A 22,180-nucleotide genomic window follows, 5' to 3' on the forward strand; every position below is an offset into this window, starting at 1 on the left:
ACATGGATCATCGTCTGGGTGTGTGAGGGGACCACAGCAGGGATGGTCAGCAGAAGCATTCTAGACAGTGTTAGCAGTGTTAGAACATGCTGGGCCAGACGCTGGTCAGCAGTAGCTCTTACCACTGAAATTAATCAAGTGAGTGTAGAAGAATGACTCTCGATGAAATTTTTCTATGTCCAATATGGTGGGCCCCTCAAGGCTACTTCTCAAGGTTTTCTTGGAACCACTTTTGTCTGCAATGAGGGACTCTAGCATGGTTCTCACCATGTAAAGCTGCATTATCCAAGGAAACATTTGTGGGGGAGAAAATACACATGGCACATTAGTTATACCAAACTCAGATAAACCACAAGAGAAAGACTACTGTGCTATGCCCTGACCAGAGCCAGGCTGCAGCAGTAAGCCTACCACTATGCCAGCTCCTCAAAGTGGGTCTGGGCGCCCATCTAAGTAGCCAAGTTGGTGCTGCCTGTGAGAAAGAACTTGTAACGGAGCAATTCACCTCCGTGCCATAATGTCAACAAGAAAAACAAATGATGTCTTACCACCAAAGGTTAAAAGAGGCGGATAGGTGTAGGACTGCCTCAGAAACGCGTTTACCACATGCAAGAGTCTTTCCATGCCCAAAGACTTGAGCTGCCTCAGCAGCTCGGCAGAGCTCAAGGACTCCGCCATGGTGCGCACCAGGTAGAGCTAGACATGGATAGATGGGGGGAGAGGTGGGAGAGAGCCGTTAGTCACAGGACACACACATCATGGGGTGGGGAGACACACATGGGAACGGAGGGTGGGAAGGGTGCATGCACACTGGACACAATCAGGACAAGCGTCTTCCTTGGGTGGGCCAAATGTTTTCCTCCCAGATATTTGAGAGGTTTCATTTACAGCCAACAATATGTTTTGCTGGTAGTTCTCTGAAAGATTGGCAAGAAGGGATTATAAAAGCCCTCAACAGAAGAATGATGAGTTAAGAAGTACTACATCCCAAAATGGGAAGAGAAAAGCAGAAGGACATACTAAATCAGATATGAGAGTCAGAATAAGGCTGCTTTTGGGGAGCAGGGGGCTGAGCATGGCAGGAGAGAGAAGAGCAGTGGTGGCTTAAGACCAGGGATACAAAAAAGGTATATTCTTAAATTTCTAAAAGTTTTATCTTCAGAAACAATCATTTTTACGCCCAATGTAAAAATTATAACCACACATTTAAACACCTATCAGGAAACACAGCATAAATACGGACACGTAGACTTTCACCCACATTTTTGTGATAGGAGTTGATGCAGTCAAATTAAGTTCTGCATGCAAATGATCAAATCTGAGAATCACAAGAATGCTCCAGATTCACTTGGGCAGGGAACCAAGGAGCAGAAAAGGCACAGGCAATACTTGATCATCTTGAGCAGAAGTGGTGATGTCATTTTACTCCTGGTCTTGCTTACCAACCCTCAGCTTTGGGTTAGCCCACTCAGGGGAACAGATAGAGCAGGGGAGCAGGGAGGATGAAAACCTGTGTGCTGGAGGGTCCCACGGCACGCCGGGGTACTTTGATGTCGAAGCCACTCTTGGGGTCCTTCTCACCCCGCAGGGCTGGGTCATTGAAGGGCTCGTGCCCCGTCTCCCAGTCACACACGGTCTTCCTGATGGCCTGCAGAACACTAAACAGCCCCATCAAGTCATCAGTGAGGCATGGAGCACTTATAGCTTCAGGACTTTTACAATCACTGCATCTCCTCACCTAATACATAGCTGGAAAACCAATTTTCACACCTAATTTCCTTTGGGGACAGTGTGAGATATGATAATGGACCAGTTCAAAGTGAAATTATCTTTGGATAGACTGTTTTCTCTGAGACATTAGTAGCCCCAGAAGATCTGACTTAGCTGCAGTTTGCATCAATTAGCCTGGAAGTGGTGTTTTATTTCCTGAACACTGTCATGCAAAGGGCAACAAGAGGACAGACCACAAACATCCACCTAGGGAGCTGAAACTCGACCTCCCTTGGCTGATTCCCTGATTTCTAAAGGAACATGTCACCAACACAACTGTGGGGACTGGGTCTATGTCTCAGACACATTTGAAACATGCTCCCATCCCACCATGTGGAGACCGCCCCCCCCCCCATAGGCACCACACTTGGCAGATGTACCTATCCTATCTCGTGGTGAAAATTCTAGTTAAAACCCAAGTTACTCTTAGACTATACATTTCCCATGTGGTTAGCTTCCTACTACAGCAAGCATGAGCAAAATGGGAAGACTCACAGTATAAAATTTTATTAATGCTAAAAATCATACCAAGCCAGGTGATAAACACATCAATTATAAAGCAAGAAAATGAAATCAATACACTTGTGAGCCCTTGTAAGCTTCATTTTACATAAATGTCTCTGAAAGACAACTTTAAAAGGCTAAATATTAAGAGAAAACTAGCTCAGGATCGCTACAAGATGTCTGCAATATCTATGTATTTTTTGGCCAATTTGTAGGACAGGCCAAAAAGAACAGAAGCAAAAATACTTAAAGACAACACATTTTGAGACGGAAAATGTGATGCTGGGCTTCCTGTCCCCACAAGCCTGGTGATTAGAATAATCAAACAGATTTTGAGACACTCTCCTGCCCCAAGATAAATACACCCTTGTCCCTGTGGCTCCACTGCTTAGACATTCTGTAGTTGATTTACTATACATTGTTCAGGTGAATAATTGTACCCACTGCATTACATTTAGAGGACATATACCAGAAGGGATTTTGGAGGTTGAATATAAATGCATTGAGCATATTTATGAAAATGTAACTATATGGTTGTTTAAACTAAACTAATTCAACAGTTTTGGACTCCAAGCTCACAGGGAGGTATTACACTGAGGCTGACCTCTGGATGACATTCTTCTTCTTCTTGATGGCCTGCCTGAGTGGTTCCCGGAGGGTAACCTGGGAGAAGTCCTGCAGCGCAGCATAGACGGTGTGCCGGATGGCATGGTTGAACACACTCTCCATCCTGCCCATTAGCACCTGCAGGCCTTTGATCATGGCGATCACCTGCAGGGGGACACATGACTTTCAGTATGGTGGAGGAGAACAGGCGATGGCTCCTTCTCAGGTGATGCCAAGTTGCACCTAGAAGCTGCCTCCCTCTCATGCATAGTACCTTTCCCTGGCCTCCTATGTTTCTGCTCTGAAGCTGCTGCCCTGTAACTCTTCTCAGGAGCTCTGGCTCAGTAGCTATCCCTATGCCTGGGTCTGACTCCATTAGACCACGAGTGCCTTGAGGGCAGGGATGGATCTGCTTCGCTTGACATGGAGCTAACAGAGAATTTGGTGACTGACTCAAAGCACTCCCAAATGCATAAAGGCACATGCCCTGTGAAGGACTTTAAAGGAAAAAGAACAAAAAAATTCCGGAAAGCAAATATGTTATTAGTTGGAAAAGAAAGAAGAAGTTATAAGAGTTTATAGCCCAAATTCCACTTGCTAAACAGTAACAGCATGCTAAATTAATATGCATAAAAAGGCCTGGAAGAAACTACACTAAAATGCTTAAAGTTCATCTCTGTGGCAGCATCATATACTGCGCTTACTACATACTCTAGTGTTCCATTTGTTTGCTTTAGGGATCTATTTGATGGTTCTGTGTTGCTTTTCTAATGGGGGGGGGGGATTTCTGCCAAAAAAAAGGCAAATGCCCCAATTCAAATTAAAACTGATTTCAAGGGGTGCCTGGGTGGCTCAGTTGGTTGAGCATCAGACTGGCTCAGGTTATCATCTCCTGCATAGGGCTCTGTGCTGATGGCTCAGAGCCCAGAGACTGCTTCGGATTCTGTGCGTCTTTCTCTCTCTGCCCCTCCCCTGCTCGCACTCTATCTCTCTCTGTCTCTCAAAAAATAAATAAAATATTAAAAAAAATTTTTTTAACTGAAATAAAATTCAAACCACTTTGAATGAAAATGAAAACACTACATATTAAAAATTTATGGTATGTGGGAAAAGTATGCTAAAAAGTAAAATTTTGAGCTTAGAGGCATACATTAGAAAACAAAAATGTGTGAAAATAATAATAATCTAATATTCATCATAAATCTACAAAAAGAATAGCAAAATAACCCCCCCCAGAACTAGAGGTAAATAAAAGTAAAAATTAACAAAACAGAAAACAAGCATATCACAGAAGGTGATCAATGAAGATAAAGCTGTTTAAAAAAATAAGTAAACAAATAATAGAATTGACAAATGTCCAGCCAAGACTAATCAAGAAAAATAGACAAGCCACAATTACCAGCATTAAGAAAGAAAAGGGGATGATTACTGATGGGGGAAACAAAGGCAAGAAGGAAATGGCAAATAAAATTAAAATTCCTTATAACCTGCAGCCATTGACAAATATAGAGTAAAATGTTTCTCTAGGAACTCCCTACAGTCTTAATGTTCATGCTTTGCTAAAGGGAATAAACAACCTTAGCTTGACAAGAGCTAGGCCTCCGGGATCTTATGAGTCTTCTTTAGCACAAGAAAATCCTACTGGAAACTTCCTCTAGACTTTACATCCCCCCAACTCCCAAGTATATAACTATTCTATCCTCAGGGTCTGGGACAGCTCTTCCTGCCCCTGGGTCCTGTCCTGTATTTTAATAAAATTACCCTTTTTGCATCAAGGATGATGCAAGAATTCTTTCTTGGCCATTAGCTCCGAACCCTACCATCACCCCAAAACACCTTATCAACTGTCACACAGTTTATAGCTATTAACAGATTATGTGACTATATCAACATAAGATAAACATACACGTCAATGGAATAGAAATAGAAGTTCAGAAATTTACACATTTCTATCAATTTACAGTCAACTGATTTTCAATAAGAGTGTGGAAACAATTCAACAGGGAAATATTACCTTTTCAACAGTAGTGGGATAATTAGATATCCACATGCAAAACACTCCTACGCAGGAAAGGATAAACTCTGAGGACTGAGATAATCAAACCCTGCATATTCCCAAGAAAGCCCTGTTTTTAGGACTGGCCCTTCCTTGGCCAACTCCTAGGAACTGAGCTCTGAGCCTCCGAATATTCTGAAAAGAGTGTTTGTGGCTACCTAAGGCTCTGGGCCACTGCAGTACCAGTGTGACTAGATAGTTTATACCAACAATGTAATTTATGGTAAACACCTATTTTTGCACTGGCGTCTGGAGTCTGAGCAGCTGAGGTCAATCATGCAGGCATGCTGCATGCCTACACTACTGACCTACATTATTGACATTATTAACCCCCTTTATTGAGGTTTTTTATTAAACCTGGACACTAAGATCTTGTGTAAGGTTCCCTAGCTGGCAACATTTTTCTCATGCTGCCATTCATCTTTGCCGGGAAAATAAAGTACATCCTGCACAACTGCACTAGTAGGGGATACCTAGAAGTTTGCATCTGGTTTCTCCTAGACTATGCCCAGGTGCCTTTTGCTGATTTAAATCTGTGTCGTTTTGATGAAGGATCATAAGGCAAGCTGAAGGCAAAGTACAGGCTAACAGCAGCCCCTGGACCCACCCAGGTGGAATATGTGTAATATTCCTCAGACACTCCTGGCTACCCAAGAACAAAGGAAAGGGGTTTAAGTGCTTGCCATGGTGATACAGGAAACAAAGGCAAATAAAAAATTAAATTCCCTTACTGCCTATAGCCCATTGACAAGTCCTTGAAACTGGCAGAGTGACCTCCTTCTAGGAGCTCAGCTGCCTCAATGATGACACTTTGCTAGGGGCAAAAGAGAATCTTGGCTTAACATTATCCTGACCACCACAAGCCCCCCACCCCCCCAAACCTTTAAGTCTACTTTAACATATAAAAATTCCTTTGGAAACTTCCTATATCTCAACTTCCCCAAGATAAACACTGGTAATCAGACTCCAAGCCATGACCCCTGATATATATCGAAAGGGTCTCATGACTGAGGTTTTACTAAACAGTAATAAATGGTGTTTTCCTAACAGCAGCTAGCCCCTCAAGGTCCTGGAAACCCTGCTTCTAAAATTCCTTAGAGACTTACACTGTCCCTGCCCCCTTGCCATCCTGAGGGTATATAATCAGTTACCTGTCAATCGCTTCTCGGCCTTTTGGCTAAGATCAAGTGTAGTTACCTGTCACAATCCCAGTTCACCTCTTTCTGCCCAGGGGTCCTGTCCCCGTGCTTTAATAAAATCACCTTTTTGCACCAAAGACATCTTGAAGAATGCATTCTTTGCCATCAGCTCCGAACCCCCATCATCACCCCAAAACTTCATCACTTTCACTGTAATAAATTATAACTTTGAGTAGAACAGCTACTCAGTCCTGTGAGTCCTAGCAAATCAAGCCCAAGGGCAATTTTGGGAACCTCTAACACAGCCCCTACCTCACCATATTAAAAAACTAACTCAAAATGCATCACACATTTAAATGTAAGAAGCAAGACTATAAAATTCTTATAAGAAAAGATAGGAGTAAATCTTCATGACTTGGGTTGGGAAATGGTTTCATAAATATAAAACCAAAAGCATAAGCAGCAAAAGAAAAAATAAGTAAACTGAACCTAATTGAAATGAAAGACTTTATGCTTCCCAAGACCCCATTAAGAAAGTCAAAAGACAACCAAAGAATGGAAGAAAATGCAAATCATGTCTGATAAGGAACTCTTTAAAATATATAAAAAACTCAATAAGAAGATAAAAATCTAATTAAAAAATGGACAAAGGATCTGAATAGACATTTCTCCAAAGAAGATTTATAAATTGCCAACAAGCACATGAAAATATGCTCAGCATCATTAGTTGTTAGGAAAATGCAAATCAAAATCATAATGATAATGAGATATACTTCTCATCCAGTAGGGTGGCCAGAACCAAAAAGACAGACAATTAACAAGTGTTAATAAGGATTCTAAGAAAGTAGAACCCTCATACACTATTTAGAGGAGTATACAATAGTGGTGCCACTTGGGAAAACCATCTGGTAGTTTCTCAAAATGTTAAACACAGAGTTACCATATGATCCATCAATTCTACTCCTAGGTGTATCAAAAGGAATGAAAACATGAGTCCATACAAAAGCTAGTCCACAAAAGCTAATAGCATTAATCGCAATAGCGAGAAAGTAGAAACAACCAAAATATCCATCAGCTAATAAATAAATAAAATGTGATACATCCATACAATGGGATATTATTCAGCAATGAAAAGAATGAAATACTGATACATGTGTGAACCTTAAACACATTATGTTAAGTGACAGAAGTCAATCATAGTCAGCCACATATTGTACGATTTCATTTATATGAACTGTTCAGAATGAGCAAATCTACAGAGTCACAAAGCAGACTGGCTGCCTAGGGCAAAAGGGAGGGGAGAATTGGGTGACTGCTAATGGGTACAAAGTTTCTTTCTGACATAACAGAAATGTTCTAAATTTGATTGTGATTGCACAACTCTGTGAATATCTAAAAAAAAGCATTGAATGTTTATACTTCAAAACAGATGAATTGCATATGATGTAGGAAAAAAATTTGTTAACAAAATAAGAGGAGAATTTATTATGAAAAACTTTACGACACATAGAAAATTTTAGGGGCGACTAGGTAGCTCAGTCAGTTGAGTGCCAACTTCGGCTCAGGTCATGATCTCACAGTTCAGGAGTTCGAGCCCCATGTCGGGCTCCATGTTGACAGCTCAGAGCCTGCTTCGGTTTCTGTGACTCCCCCTCTCTCTGCCCTCTCCTGCTAGTATCCTGTCCTCCCACCCCCTCTCAAAATGAATAAATGTTAAAAATAACTTTAAAAAATCTTTACAAAAAAAATTAGAAAAATTTAAAAGATTCTTTGAACTCCCTGAAAATACAACTTACCATCCCTGAAAATACAACTTTCCAAAACTGATATAAAAAGAAATAGAAAATGTACATGGTAAAGAAACTGATCACCAAAAACCATCACATAAATGCTAGCAAACACTTAAGGAAGAATATGAACCTTACACAAACCACTACAGACAATACAGAAAGAAGGGGGCCCTCAATGAATTGTTTTATGAAGCCAGCATCCAGAAAACTAGAATGGATGGTTACAAAGAAGTAATGTTACCCATTCCACAGGTGTGGGCTGAGCACAGACTTCCTTCCCTAAAGTACACTATAAAAAGGGGAGAACAGGGATAAGGGGAAGGTGTAGGTAACTTCATAACAGAGAAACCTGATAATACTTCCTTGGCCAGGTGATCAAGGTCAACACCAACAGTGATGAGTTTGTTGACCACATGTACCTTTGATGTGATATGATTGAAATGGTGCTTTACCTCTGTGATCCTCTTTCCCCAAACCTATAACCCCAGGTTAATCAGATAATACCAATGGAGAAACATTCTACAAAATACCTGACCGGTCATTCAAAACAAAGGCAGTCTGAAAAACAACCCAGAGGAGCCTAAGGAGATATGACAACTGAATGTAATGTGGGATCTTAGACCAGAATTAAGACATTATGGAAAGACTAAGGAAATCTGAATAAAATATGGACTTTAGTTAATAATAATGTATCAATATGGGTTTATTAATTATAACAATACTAATATAAAATGTGAAAAATGGGTGTGGGGTATACAGGAACTTACTGTATAATCTTTGCAATTTTTCTGTAACTCTAAAAATATTTTAAAATAAAAGGTTTATTTTAAAAGGGATAGTAAAAGACAGTTTCACTCATCAAGTTTGATATAAAAATCCTAAGCCAAATATTAGCAAACTGTATCTAACAATATATAAAGAGGATAATCTATTATGACTGAGTTGAGTTTATACCAGGAATGCAAGGCTACCTTAAACCTGGTCAAAACAAAACAAAAAAACAAAAAGACAAACCAACCAGTCGGGGGGGGGGGGGACCCTCACAATCAATATAAATTAACAACATTAACACATTAATGGAATGAAAGAGAAAAGTCACAGGAGTACCTCAGTGGATGCCAAGTGTTTAATAGAAGTAATATTAACTCATAATAAAATCTCTTACCAAATAAGGAATTGAGCACAAGTTCCTTAAACTGATGATTGTTGGCATTAAGAAACCTATAGCAAACACATTATACAGTGAAATGTTGAAAGCTTTCCCTTTGAGATGAGGAATGAGACAAAGCCTAGTGCCTCCTATTTAACAAGTAGGGATCCTACCCAGTGTGATTTAAAAAACAAATAAAATGGAAAATTGGGATAAATAAAACTGCCATCATTTTCAGATGATTATATAGGTAGAAAATCTAATGGATAACTTATTACAATTAATAAATGAGTTTAGACAAGTTAGTAGATATAAAGAAAAATACAAAAAATAATTTACATGTTAAATAGCAGTGACAAACATTTAGAAAAAATTTAAAATAAACCATCTCGTATCAAACACCTAGAAATAAAGCTAACAAAAGATGTGGAAGAGTTTTACAGATTATAAAAGAGAATCTAAATAAATGGAGGGATATATCATGTTCATAAAAGACTCAATATTCTAAATTTATCAATTCTCCCTAAAATGATCTATAGGTTTATTCATATATCCACAAAAAATTCCAATAGGTTTCACTGTGAGATATGAAAAAATGATTCTAAAATTTGTATGAAAATACAAAGGGCAAGAATAACCAAGGAACTCTTGAAGACAGAAAAGCTTGCTTTACCTGACACAGAATCAACTTACAGTAATTAAGAAGGAGGTGGTGTTAGAACAAGGATAGACCAATTAAAACAATGGATTAGAAAAGTGACCAGAATCACACCCATATATGAATGGTCGCTTGACTGACAACAAAGGTGGCAAGATGGAGCAATGGGGGCAGAAGTGTTTTAAGAACTAACCTGGGGTGCGGGGGGAGGAGAGGGATGCCTGGCTGGCTCAGTTAGAAGAGGATGTATGTGACTCTTGATCTCGGGGTTGTGAGTTTGAGCCCCATGTTGCGTGTAGAGATTACTTAAATAAACTTAAAAATAAACTAACTTGGGGTGAACTTCAGATCTAAATGTGAAAGTCAGAATAATAAAACATCCAGAAGGCAGTAGAGGAGAATATCTTATGACCTTAGGGTATGCAAAGTTTTCTTAAACAAGACAAAAAACAGTCCAATTACAAAAGAAAAGAAACTTGATGGCACTGAAATTAAGAACTTGTTCATCAAAAGGCTCATGAAGACACTACAGAGCTGAGGGAACACAGCCAACATATGTGAGAGCAAAGAACTTGGTGACAACAGCTGGAAACACAGGGGGTCCTCTCAGACCACCAGGGTCCACATTTTGTTCTTCTTCTGCCCCCTCCCCCAAGATGTGTCCTACTCCCAGACACTTGTGAACAAACCCCTGATCTTCACGGGGAGCTATCAATACAGAGACCAGAAACCCACATCCTATTTTATTGTTCTGCTGACAACTACAACAGATACAAAGGGTTGTCCTATACAGAAGCAACAACATGAAACTATTCATTGAATTTTACTCAAGATTTTGCCTCTGCTTTGAATGGGAAGATAGTCTGAGGCCAGAGTCAAAGGAGGAAAAGAAAGCAAACCTCACCTCCACCAGGGCGAACTTCTCCTCACTAGTGTAGTTGTAGCGGGTGGCGCGCTCATACTCCTCAGCATTGTCTGGGCAGTCCTTGTTGGAGTACTTGTCCGTTGGGTGCACAAGTTTCCATGAATACTGGTGTGGTCAGAAAAGGGGGAGACATCCACACTGAACGTAAAATGCTTACCTTCTGGTCTGACTGACATGGCCATCACCAAAGTAACCAAAGGTTAGTCTTTTAATATTAGCTGCATCTGAAAATCACACACATGCATGCATGCTCACACATACACTATGCACACATACACATACACACGCACACACACACACACACACACACACAAACCAGAGTTCATCTCCATAACATTCTAGCCATGTGACTTCAGGTTTAAGAAATATATCAGGTAAAATGTCCAGGATATTTTGTGTTGAATATCTAAAACTAGCCATTTCATCACCACTTCTTTTTAAAATCAGCTCTTCAAATGATCATGTGCTCATCTGATTTAATAATTTTCATCTAATCAAAGTAAACAAGAGGAGGGAAAATCTTCTAAAACTTACAGGTATCCAAATCTTCATATCACATCAAACTATTTTAGTAATGCTAAACAAAAGAAACCAATGGCTGGAACTCCACAGAGAAAGCGTTTTAAAAAAATGAGAATTAGGGGCACCTGGGTGGCTCAGACAATTAAGCATCTGACTCTTGATTGCTCAGGTCATGATCTCACAGTTCGTGAGATTGAGCCCTGCATTGGGCTCCATGCTGGGCATGGAACCTGCTTGGGATCCTCTTTCTCTCTCTTTCTCTCTCTCTCACTCTCTCCCCCTCTCTCTGCCCTTCCCTTCCCTCTCTAAGTAAATAAATAAATAAATAATAAATTGCATGAGAATTAAAAATCATAATGGTACAAATTCTATCTAAATGTCTTAAAAGATAAGACTTTTTTTATAAAGACAAAACATATTCTGAGCCATCTTAGAAACATTTAGACTGATATACATTTTTATTTCTAGGGTTAGAAATAAAAAGCCAATTCATTCTCGAACCAAAGACTAAAGTTAATGCAGAAAAAATATCATTTAGTTAATTTCTTGATGGCCTTGGGAAGAAAAGCACTTGTAACCAACCAGGGGTAGATGTTCTTTCAGATCTCTGCATTTCCAAATAGAAGCAAGCATAGAGTGCCTACCACTTCCATCACGTGAGCACTCCACTGAGACAGCAGCTGCAGGCCCTGAAGCGCCAGGTCAAAGAGTTTCCGGTACTCGGTATCTGTCTTCTGAGTCTCCTGGCGGCCCGACCCTGTGACAACCTAGAGCAACACAGGAACATCAAGAAGTTGCCCTACATCTAGAAAAGTCACTTATGCATTTACCCCATGACCTATCAGACCCACTGGGAATCTACATTAAAGGTGCATTTGCAAAACTACAAAATGATGTAGGCATATGAGCCTTTATCATGACAAAAGGCTGGCAACAGTAGAGCCCTGATAATGGACATTCTGCAGCTCTCAAAGAAGAGAATGTCTCTGCAGACTGTGCTGGAGGGATCTCTAGGACATGGTGTTAAGAGAACCATGTGCATAGTTATGCTTCTACTTAGCTAATAAAGGAAAACATGCACATCCTGTGTATTTGCTTATATAAAAAATGAAAACCTAAATTTATTTTTTCTACTTTTTTAAAAGAGTTAAAAAAATTTTTTTCTAATGTTTTACTTTTGAAAGAGAGAGAGAGAGAGAGAGACAGAGTGTGAGCAGGGGAGGGGCAGACAGAGAGGGAGGCACAGAATCTGAAGCAGGCTTCAGGCTGTCAGCACAGAGCCTGGAACTGGGCTCAAGCCCACGGACTGTGAGATCATGACCTGAGCCGAAGTCTAATGCTTAACTGACTGAGCCACCCAGGTGCCTCTGAAAACTCGTATTTAAGAGTGGCTACCTAGGGGCGCCTGGGTGGTTCAGTTGGTTAAGCGTCGGACTTCAGCTCAGGTCCTGATCTCTCAGTTTGTAAATTCGAACCCCACATCGGGCTCTGTGCTGACAGCTCAAAGCCTGGAGCCTGCTTCTGACTCTGTGTCTCATTCTCTCTCTGCGCCTCCCCCACTTGTGCTCTGTCTCTGTCTCTCAAAAATAAATAAACGTAGAAAAAAAAAATTTAAGAATGGCTACCTAAAAGACAGGAAAGTGCAGGGTGGAGAGGAATATACCTCCTTTTGTACCTCTGACTTTGGAACCACATAAATATTTTATATAATTATGATATAAAATTAAATTAGGGGACAAAAGCAATCCTTAAAACTCAAAGCAAAATGAAACAATGAATTAAAGTGTGTACTTGAATTGGGTGCATGACTGCACAGAGGAACTAGGTAGTGCAGGTATCTGACAATGAGCTTTTTTATTATAGTGTAAGTGCCTGGCATTAAGCTTTTGATTGCTGAGGCATCTATTTCAAAAACATCCATCTAGAATAAACACAGTACCAGCTACATAAGTAGATAAAGAGCCAGGTAGCCCAATCTATGAAGTTCCCCTTCTAGCAAGCTCTGGTGACCTACATAACTCATCACTCGAGTGACCCACTTTACTGCCCTCATTCCTGCTCTTATGTTTGAAATTTGCCAATAAAGAGTAAACCAATGAAATCCTAGATACCCTACACCCTGGTCTTTTAATAAAGACAGAGCTCGAGGTCCACACTCCGTTGTCACTTCACTTTGTGGCCCCAGGCATGCCATGTGCCTTCCAGAACTCTGAGTACATATGCCTTTTTCCCCCAAAGTTCCCTGATGGTTGTTGCTGAGGTACACCTTGCAGTTGTAGTAAGAACCACAGGGCCTGTGCAGCCACAGTATTGGCTCTGCTCGGGGACATGTCTATGGAGACTGCCAAAGATAGGTGAGTCCCTCAGGTATCACTATCAGGAGGCTGAGACCAACAAAAACCACTTCAAGTGACTTTGAAAAACAATGAGAAAGAAAGAAAGAAAGAAAGAAAGAAAGAAAGAAAGAAAGAAAGAAAGAAAGAAAGAAAGAAAGAAAGAAAAACAATGATTTGTTCTCTAACCCTAGAGGGAGAAAATCTAAGGACAAAATTAACTACAAAAGAAATCTTAAAATACTTTTTAGTAATTATATTGTCATTATAATATATTATAACATCGCATATGACAATATACAATTATATTGTTTCTAGTAACTATATTGTTATTAGCAGTGCTGGCATTGCTATTTTAAGACTGGTAAGTGTATACTAAGATAAGACATCAAGTCAAAAAATGCTGTAGTCAAATTAAGAACCAGGATTTTCAGCATGAAAGGGAAAAAAAAAGAATCTGAAGTAGATTTACTTCAAAAGAGTATTCAAAAAAGTTTATTACCTTAGATGATGCTAGAGAATCAGTTATTTGAAAATGTGATATGCATAGTAAAGGCATCCAGCTCTGACCTGTCTCTCCTGAAGGAATCATACATGCAGAGCAAGGCTCAACTGTTAGAGGAGTTGAGAAGGAGTGAATAGAGTACCATCAGGTTGCAGCCCTAATGAATTCATACATTTGGCAGTGAACAGTGGTTGTCTACAACCCAGGTGAGACAGCCAGCACTCTAGCAGACTGCAGCACAGCAAATTATGGGCCAGGTGGCCAGATGAAAGAGGAGTCTAATCAGGCCCCTGAACCTAAGAACCAACGCAGTGGAAGCACAGGGGACATGATGATGAAGGAGCAAAAGGCAAGCTGAAGGCAAAACACAAGCTCACACCCCAGTGGGATATGTGTGACATTCTTCAGGCACTCCTAGCTACCCAAGAACAAAGGAAGGGAAAAACAAAGGGTTAACTGATAGAGATCACAGTCATGTAGGACGAGTCTCCGTGAGTTTGCAACTGTCTCAATGATTTATAAGAAAAAAGGTAATCTCCGGAAACCTACAGACTGTTTCCTGGAGCCTTAACGTTACCCTGTCCTCCAAAGGATAGAAAATCTTATGTAGGAGGATCAGCGTAGCTCAGTCAGTTAAACGTCCAACTCCTGATTTCATTTCTGATCATGATTTCGTGGTTCATGAGATCAAGACCTGCGCCAGGCTCTACTCTGACAGCATAGAGCCTGCTTGGGATTCTTTTTCTCTCTCTGCCCCTCCCCTGCTTGCATGTGCACACAACCTCTCTCTCTCTCTCTCTCTCTCTCTCTCTCTCTCTCTCTGCACCTACCCTGCTCACACACACACATACGTGTGCAATCTCTCAAAATAAACTTAAAAAAACCCCAAAACATCTTATATAATTAGTCACTCCTCACAACCCTAGTGCAGCTCTTGCTGCCCATGGTTCCTGTCCCTGCGCTTTAATAAAACCACCTTTATGCACCAAAGACATTTCAAAAATTCTTTCCTGGCTGTTGGCTCTGAACCCCAACACTTCAAACTATATCAATGGCAAATGACACCACAGGGAGTGAGAGACACACCAACCAACTACGGTGTACAAAACTTATTTGGATACTGAGGCAAACAAACTTGGAAAAATAAACCATTTGTGAGTCGATAGAAGATACTAAACAATGATTTTAATATTAAGGAATACTTGATTTTTTTTTAAGGTATGATAATGGTACTATAGCCATGTTTAAAAAGAGCCCTTATCTCTGTAAGTCACATGGAAACCCAAAGGAGAGGGTGGTTGGAACCTCTGATCTATATACAGAGCAGAAGCACATGGGTATGGAGTTGCTTTGGGGGTAATAAATGTTCGAATATGGACTATCATGGTAGTTACACAATTCAGTGAATAAACTAAAAACTTTTGAATTGTACACTCTAAATGGGTGAATTGTATGGTATGTGGATTAAATATCCATAAATCTGTTTAAAAATAAACTGTGCAGGGGCGCCTCGGTGGCACTCGGTAAGTGTCCAACTCTTGATATCGGTTCAGGTCATGATCTCACAGTTCGTGGGTTCAAGCCCTGCATTGGGCTCTGTGCTGATGGTGTGAAGCCTGCTTGGATTCTGTCTCTCCATCTCTCTGCTCCTCCTTCGCTTGTGCTCTCTCTCTCACTCTCTAAATAAATAAACTTTATTAAAAAAAAAACAACTGTGCAGCATTCAAAGACAGATCTCTTTTTTCTTATTCAAACCGTTACTGTAATTATAAAGGTATGACAGCAGAAATCAGAGGAAAAATAGACAGGAACCATACATGCTGTCAAATGCGCCTATTTTTAGGGTAGAAATCAACTCTACATGTTGCCTGAGAGCTTTCCAAGAGTTTGGTTTACAATTCTATCAGCACAGCCTTCTTGAACACCCACCCCATTTCTATCCTGTGGGTTGTGCTGGTGGCTGGGAAGGAGTGAGATACTACCTTCTCTCTGGGGAGTTGGCCACCAGGGGTCTGCTTGGAATAAGCATGTGCTCTGAGCCATTTGGACTATCTTCCAGTCATTCTGGTTACATGATGGCTAGTGTTTGCTGGGTGAGAAACAGGGGAGCTCATTGCCCTGCAGTAGGTGGGGTCAACACAGAGTTACTCCCTCCAAATGTTAATGGTCCTCCTGAGAACCCTGAGGTACCACAGTCTCAAAAACCAGACCGGTGTATGTGGTCTCAAGTCCCCAGGTCCCTCAAAGACTATGTGTAACACCCATACCATTGACTACTGCTTGTCCCTGACCTCGCTGCCCTGCCTGCTCAGATGTGAAAAATGACATTCCCACTGCTCCTCTGGACTCAGACCTCTCCACTCCTATCCACCCCACATACAGGCAGGGCTGGCCTGGAGCTATGCTTGGCAGATGAGAAAAATGTGACCAGCCCAAATAAGGACACAGAAAACCCAGCTGCAAAGCTGGAAGGAATTAAAAAGACCTATAGATGAGACAGTGCTTCCTTCTACCCCCAACTACAGGCCCTCCTCTGGGTGCACAGGATATGTCCTCCTATTCAGCCAGAGGCTCCTGCACAGCTGTGGCCTTAGGTACCAGCACAGGCAGGCATGGAAGATCCACTTACCTCACTATTGCTGTAGCGCGCCAACTCTGAGATAAAGCGCATGTGGTCCTCCCGGATCTGGATCATCTGCTCACAGATATTATACTGCGGGCTACTGCTGGATGATGTGCATGTCCATCTGGCAGTGAAGGGAAAATGTGTATTACCTGAAAGGGTACCTGCATAAGATGTATACATCATAATGCTGGGTGGCCAGGGACATATGCACAGCAGGCACACAGGATGGCCTACTGGTCCTGCATGCTGCCAAGGAGAAAGAGGCTCGGAGAGAATATGAATTCTCAGCAAAGAAGTAGCCAGCCAGCCCCATCTCCCTGTGTTAGGGTCACTGTCCTATCTTCCGATACCTGCGTTTTGGAAAAGGAATCATAATTTCTCTTTAATCAGCCAACTACTTTCAAAAAGCTGAGAGGTGTTGCTGGATTTAGGATACTGCATCACCGTGCAAGGACCCTTGACACATACTGCAGATTTGGTGGGAACTAAGAATTCTTTATTACTCACGTGTGAAAACATAAGCTATAGTAGAAAACAAGTCAGCCAAAGACTCCGAAACAAAAGTTATCCTTATAGGGAGTTGAAAACTGACATTACTTGGAAGTTAGACAGTTGACTTATGTGCACAATACACCATTTTAGCAGCAAATAGTCAATTTAATGGGAAAGAAGTTTATTAAGAATTAAAAGTTGTTGGAGCTCTTAGGCAGAAAGTATGGGCCCTAGGGCTCTAACCACTGCTCCCTCACACTCAGCACAGACACTCTCGCCATGTTTTTAACAAGCTGGTCCTCTTTGCTTGAAGGGAAGGAATTCAGATTACCACTTTTCAAAATAATGGGGACACTGTCTCAAGCAGCAGTCCTTTCTTACTTTCTGATTCCACCATAGGATGATGCAATGATTATGTTGGCATCATCCAAGGTGGCTCCCTGAGTCTGCAATGAGTACATGTGGCCCAGGCCCTAGACCAGGCTCCACTCTCAATAAACCTGCCTCCCCTGCAGGCCCCAAAAAGCATGTCCACTTAAAGCAAGGCCCTAGAGCCCAGAACCTGACTGCTGACATCACACACTCTGGCCACCCTTTCTAGACCCAGATGTCGGTGCAGGGGTAGTGGGTTGGGCTCTCAAAGCTCACCGCTACTTGCTCAGGCACCTCCCAAGGTGGCTGTTAAATGCCCACTAACACCAATTATATGCTATTGACTTATAATAAATCATATTAAAAAAATAGAAATAAGGGGCGCCTGGGTGGCTCAGTCGGTTAAGCGTCCGACTTCACCTCAGGTCACGATCTTGCGGTCCGTGAGTTCATGCCCCACGTCAGGCTCTGGGCTGATGGCTCAGAGCCTGGAGTCTGCTTCGGATTCTGTGTCTCCCTCTCTCTCTGCCCCTCCCCCATTCATGCTCTGTCTCTCTCTGTCTCAAAAATAAATAAAAACATTAAAAAAAATTTAAAAAAAATAGAAATAAGCATGCAAAACTCATTGTTTCCTGATTGTCTTACTGGTTTTACCATTACCTCTCATCTAGAGCTCATCTGTGTCTGTTAGGGTAGAAGCACTGTGTAATGGCATGCTACTAGAGCTGAAACAAGTTGTTAGCCTCAAGTCAGTCATGGCAGGAGTATTTACACCATGTAAATCAGCACATGCTCCAGATCAGAGCTTGAATTAGTGCTGAAGCAGAAAGAGGTTTCAGTTTAATGAACGTAACTTAGAGAAGAATGAGAAGTCACCTAACTGGATGGTATATCAAATTTAATGGTAAATTTTATTAGGAAATAAGCTAGCATAGACCTCAACAAACTACAGCACAGACCAAACACAACCTGTGTTTATACGGCCCTAGAGCCATACAAAATGGTACTCACATTTCTTAAATTAAAAAAAAAGCAACAATAACAGAAAAGAAGAATATATGCCAGATACCACATGTGGCCTGCAAAGCCTTAAAGTGTTTATAATTCAGCCTTTACAAAAAAAGATTGCCAACCTCTGAATAAGCAGATTGAGATGTAATTGATTTTTCAAAATCATGGCTATTTGCAATTGTAGGTTGGCTATGGATACACCTGTTTGGCAAGAGTCAACAAAGCATCCCGTGAAGACTCAACCAGCTATGTGGAATCTACAAAAAAAAAAAAAAAAGGGTATGGTGTGTTTTTTTTCTCATCTGTAATTGTGAGCTACAGACCCTTTCTTTATGCCAGGGGCTGGCCAACTCTCTCTGTACAAGGTCAGAAAGTAAATACTTCAGAATTTGTGGGCTACACTGTCACACAGCCATTGTCCTCTTTAAAAAAAAACAAAAACAAAAACAAAAACAAAAACAAAAACCAACCCTTTAAAAATGTAAAGGCCAGAGTGGCTCAGTCAGTTAAGCTTCAGACTTCTGCTCAGGTCATGATCTCAGGTCGTGAGTTCAACAAGCCCTGTCCCTGTCGAGCTCTCTGCTATCAGCGCAGAGCCCATCGGATCCTGTCTCCCTCTCTCTCTCAAAAATAAATAAACATTAAAAAAAAAAATGTAAAGGCCATTCACAGCAACAGAGATCTTACAAAAACAGCCCTGGGCTGGATTTGGCTCTTCAGTGATAGTTTTATAAGCTCTGTAATATAAATGCAAACATCCCACTGCCCAGCAGGGCTAGTTGTTAAGCATTTACCAGTGTGCCACTTGTTTACACTTGGACATTCTCCGTGAGTTCTATCCAAAAGAACTCTCTGTGATGATGGAAAAGTTCTATACTTGATCTTAACCAAAAGGCTGAGAAGCGATTGATGATGGAAAAGTTCTATAGCTGTCCTAACATAGTAGCCACTACTAACATTTGAAATACAGATGTTCGATGGGGGGTGGGAGGGAGGGGAGGGTGGGTGATGGGTATTGAGAAGGGCACCTGTTGGGATAAGCACTGGGTGTTGTATGGAAACCAATTTGACAACAAATTTCACATATTTAAAAAAAAAATGAAATACAGATGTTCTAACCAAGAAAATAACCAAGAAAATAAATTTCTTGGTTAAATTTCTTGGGTAAATTTCTCTAACGAAGAAAATAAATTGCATGTTTTAATAAATTTAAAAGTAGGCAGTCACAAGTGACAGGGCCTACCAGATGGGTTTTTGGTTTTGGTTCCAGATGATTAAAACTGTCAAAGGTGTTCTCTCTAGAAAAATAAGTATTATAAAACCACAATGAGAACACTGCAGAATGTTCTAACTGGACAACTCACTCTCCTCCTACCGAGATTTATTCTCCTCATAGTGGGCACTGGTCTTGACGTATCTTGCCAGTTCTATTTGCATGTCCCCAAATAGTGGAACAACTTGGAGCTGCTATATTCAAAGAACAAAAAAAATAAGGTCATTATGTATGTTTACTCACCAAATACAATCAATGAATAATGGTAGTAATTACTATGGGCTGAATACTATCTCTGCACAAAATACAATTTAAGAACAAATATTCATAAAACTAATTCAAATATTACAATTAACCTACCTTGTTGCTAGATCCATGCTCATAAAAAAATATCAATTTGCATTTCTATATATTAGTAACAAACAGAAAATTAAAATCTAAAGGGAAACAACTTGCAATAGCATCAAAAAAACCTAAAATATATATGAATAAATCTAACAAAATATGTTCAAGACCTCTAAACAAAAATACTACTAAAAATTCTAGAGAAAGTTTTAAAGTTCTAAGTAACTGGAGAAATATATCAAGTTAACGTTTTGGAAGACTTGGTACTTTTTACTCCCTAAACTGATCTATAAATTCAATGGAATCCCAAACAATATTCCAAGAAGAGGGCGCCTGGGTGGCTCAGTCAGTTGAGCACCGGACTTTGGCTCAGGTCATGATCTCGTGGTCCGTGAGTTCAAGCTCTGCTTCGGGCTCCTTGCTGACAGCTCAGAGCCTGGAGCCTGCTTGAGATTCTGTGTCTCCCTCTCTCTCTCTACCTTTCCCGTACCCATGCTCTCTCAAAAATAAATAAACATCAAAACAAAACAATATTCCAAGAAGAAAAATGGTTTATGGATAGTGCATATATGTGTTTGTGTATATGGAAATCAACAAGCCAATTATAAAATTTATTTTGAAAGGTAAAGGGACAATATCCAAGATAATCTTGAAGAACGTAACTTGAAGTCTTCTTGATAAGCAGATCTGTTCTACGGAAAGCTATAGCAACTAAGACAGTGTTGCCCTGGAGCATGGAGAGCAGTGGAGGAGGACAGGAAACCTAAGACAGTATCACATATATATACACACCTGCTTTATGACCCAGGCAACAATGCACAGCAATGGGGGAAAAGATGACCTTTACAATAAATGGATGGAATCAACTGGATACCCATAAGGGGAAAAAAAAAATCAAAAAATGTCAACACCCTTCTTCACACCATACACAGAGGCCAGATCGAGGAGGATTATAGATCTAGACGGAAAAAGAAATAGTGCTATTTCTAGAAGGTAACAAGAAGAAAATTCTCATAAGCCTGCTCTATATAAAGATTTCTTTTTTTTTTAATGTTTGTTTATTTAGAGAGACAGAGAGTGAGAAAGCAAGTGGGGGGGGGAGAGAGAGAGAGAGAGAGGGAGAGGGAGAGAGAGAGGGAGAGAGAGGGAGAGAGAGGGAGTCCGAAGCAGGCTCCACACTGTCAGTGCAGAACTTGACATGGGGCCCGATCCCATGAGCTGTGAGACTATGACCTGAGCCAAAACCAAGAGTCAGAAGCTTAATCAACTGAGCCACCCAGGCACCCCTACAAAGATTTCTTAAAGTAGATATTAAAGATTGATACATTAGACTACATTAAAATTAAAAACTGCTGTCCACCAAATGACACCTTTAAGAAAGTGAAAAGGAGAGCCAGAAGCACAGAATGCATGTATTTTATAACACATGTATTCAACAAAGAACATGTACCCAGAATATATAAAGAACTATAAATCAAGGTGGGGTGGGGGAGCGGGGTAGGGAGCAAGAAACTTGAAGTGACACTTCACAAGAGAACACACAAAAGATGAAGAGTGTGAAGTTATCAGAGAAATATGAACTAAACCACAAGGAAATGCCAGCCAAAAATATCACAATGATGTACACCCTTTAGGATGCACTTCCTCAAAAAAGTGAGTGTCAAGTGTTGGCAAAGGATGTGGAGCAACAGGAAGGCTCACTCATAGCTGATGGGAATGCAAATCAGCATAGCCATGTGGGAAGTTGTTAGCCTACATCTAACACTGAAAATGTATATGCCTGTGGCCCCCAATCCTAGCCCTGGGCAAACACAAACATGCGCAGATGTGCACTAAATCAAAGGAGCACTGTTCGTACCAGCCAAAACTCATGTCCATCACAGCAGAATGGATAAATAAGTTGAGGTATAATAATAAAATGGGCTGTGATACCACAATGAAAACCTAAGGACTACAGCTTCAGGATCTCACAGAGATGAATCTAGTAAGTGAGTGAAAGCAGCTAGATACAAAAGAGTACACCCGGCATGATGCCCTTTATACAAGGTTCAAACCCAGACAAAACTACTGCCTTTGCAGATGGGAGCCAGTGATTTCCCCCCG

General features: G+C 40.7%; 1 protein-coding gene across 2 annotated transcripts in view; it reads right to left on the minus strand.

The window, feature by feature from the left end:
• The window catches only part of CYFIP1 (cytoplasmic FMR1 interacting protein 1), a 106,863-nt gene that overhangs the window by 54,970 nt on the left and 29,713 nt on the right, over positions 1-22,180 (minus strand). Inside the window, exons 10-16 of one of the 2 annotated variants that reach the window (XM_007098936.2) lie at positions 19,835-19,926; positions 16,588-16,705; positions 11,765-11,887; positions 10,578-10,703; positions 2,879-3,045; positions 1,511-1,658; positions 123-276 (exon numbers count right to left, since the gene is read on the minus strand). In XM_007098936.2, the coding sequence (XP_007098998.1) occupies positions 123-276; positions 1,511-1,658; positions 2,879-3,045; positions 10,578-10,703; positions 11,765-11,887; positions 16,588-16,705; positions 19,835-19,926 (928 nt within the window). Of the gene's footprint in view, positions 1-122; positions 277-548; positions 697-1,510; positions 1,659-2,878; positions 3,046-10,577; positions 10,704-11,764; positions 11,888-16,587; positions 16,706-19,834; positions 19,927-22,180 lie in introns of both variants that reach the window. The other variant, XM_042988310.1, reaches the window with a different exon arrangement.

The sequence above is a fragment of the Panthera tigris genome, chromosome B3 (assembly GCF_018350195.1).
Source record: "Panthera tigris isolate Pti1 chromosome B3, P.tigris_Pti1_mat1.1, whole genome shotgun sequence".
In the NCBI taxonomy this organism is placed as follows: domain Eukaryota; kingdom Metazoa; phylum Chordata; class Mammalia; order Carnivora; family Felidae; genus Panthera; species Panthera tigris.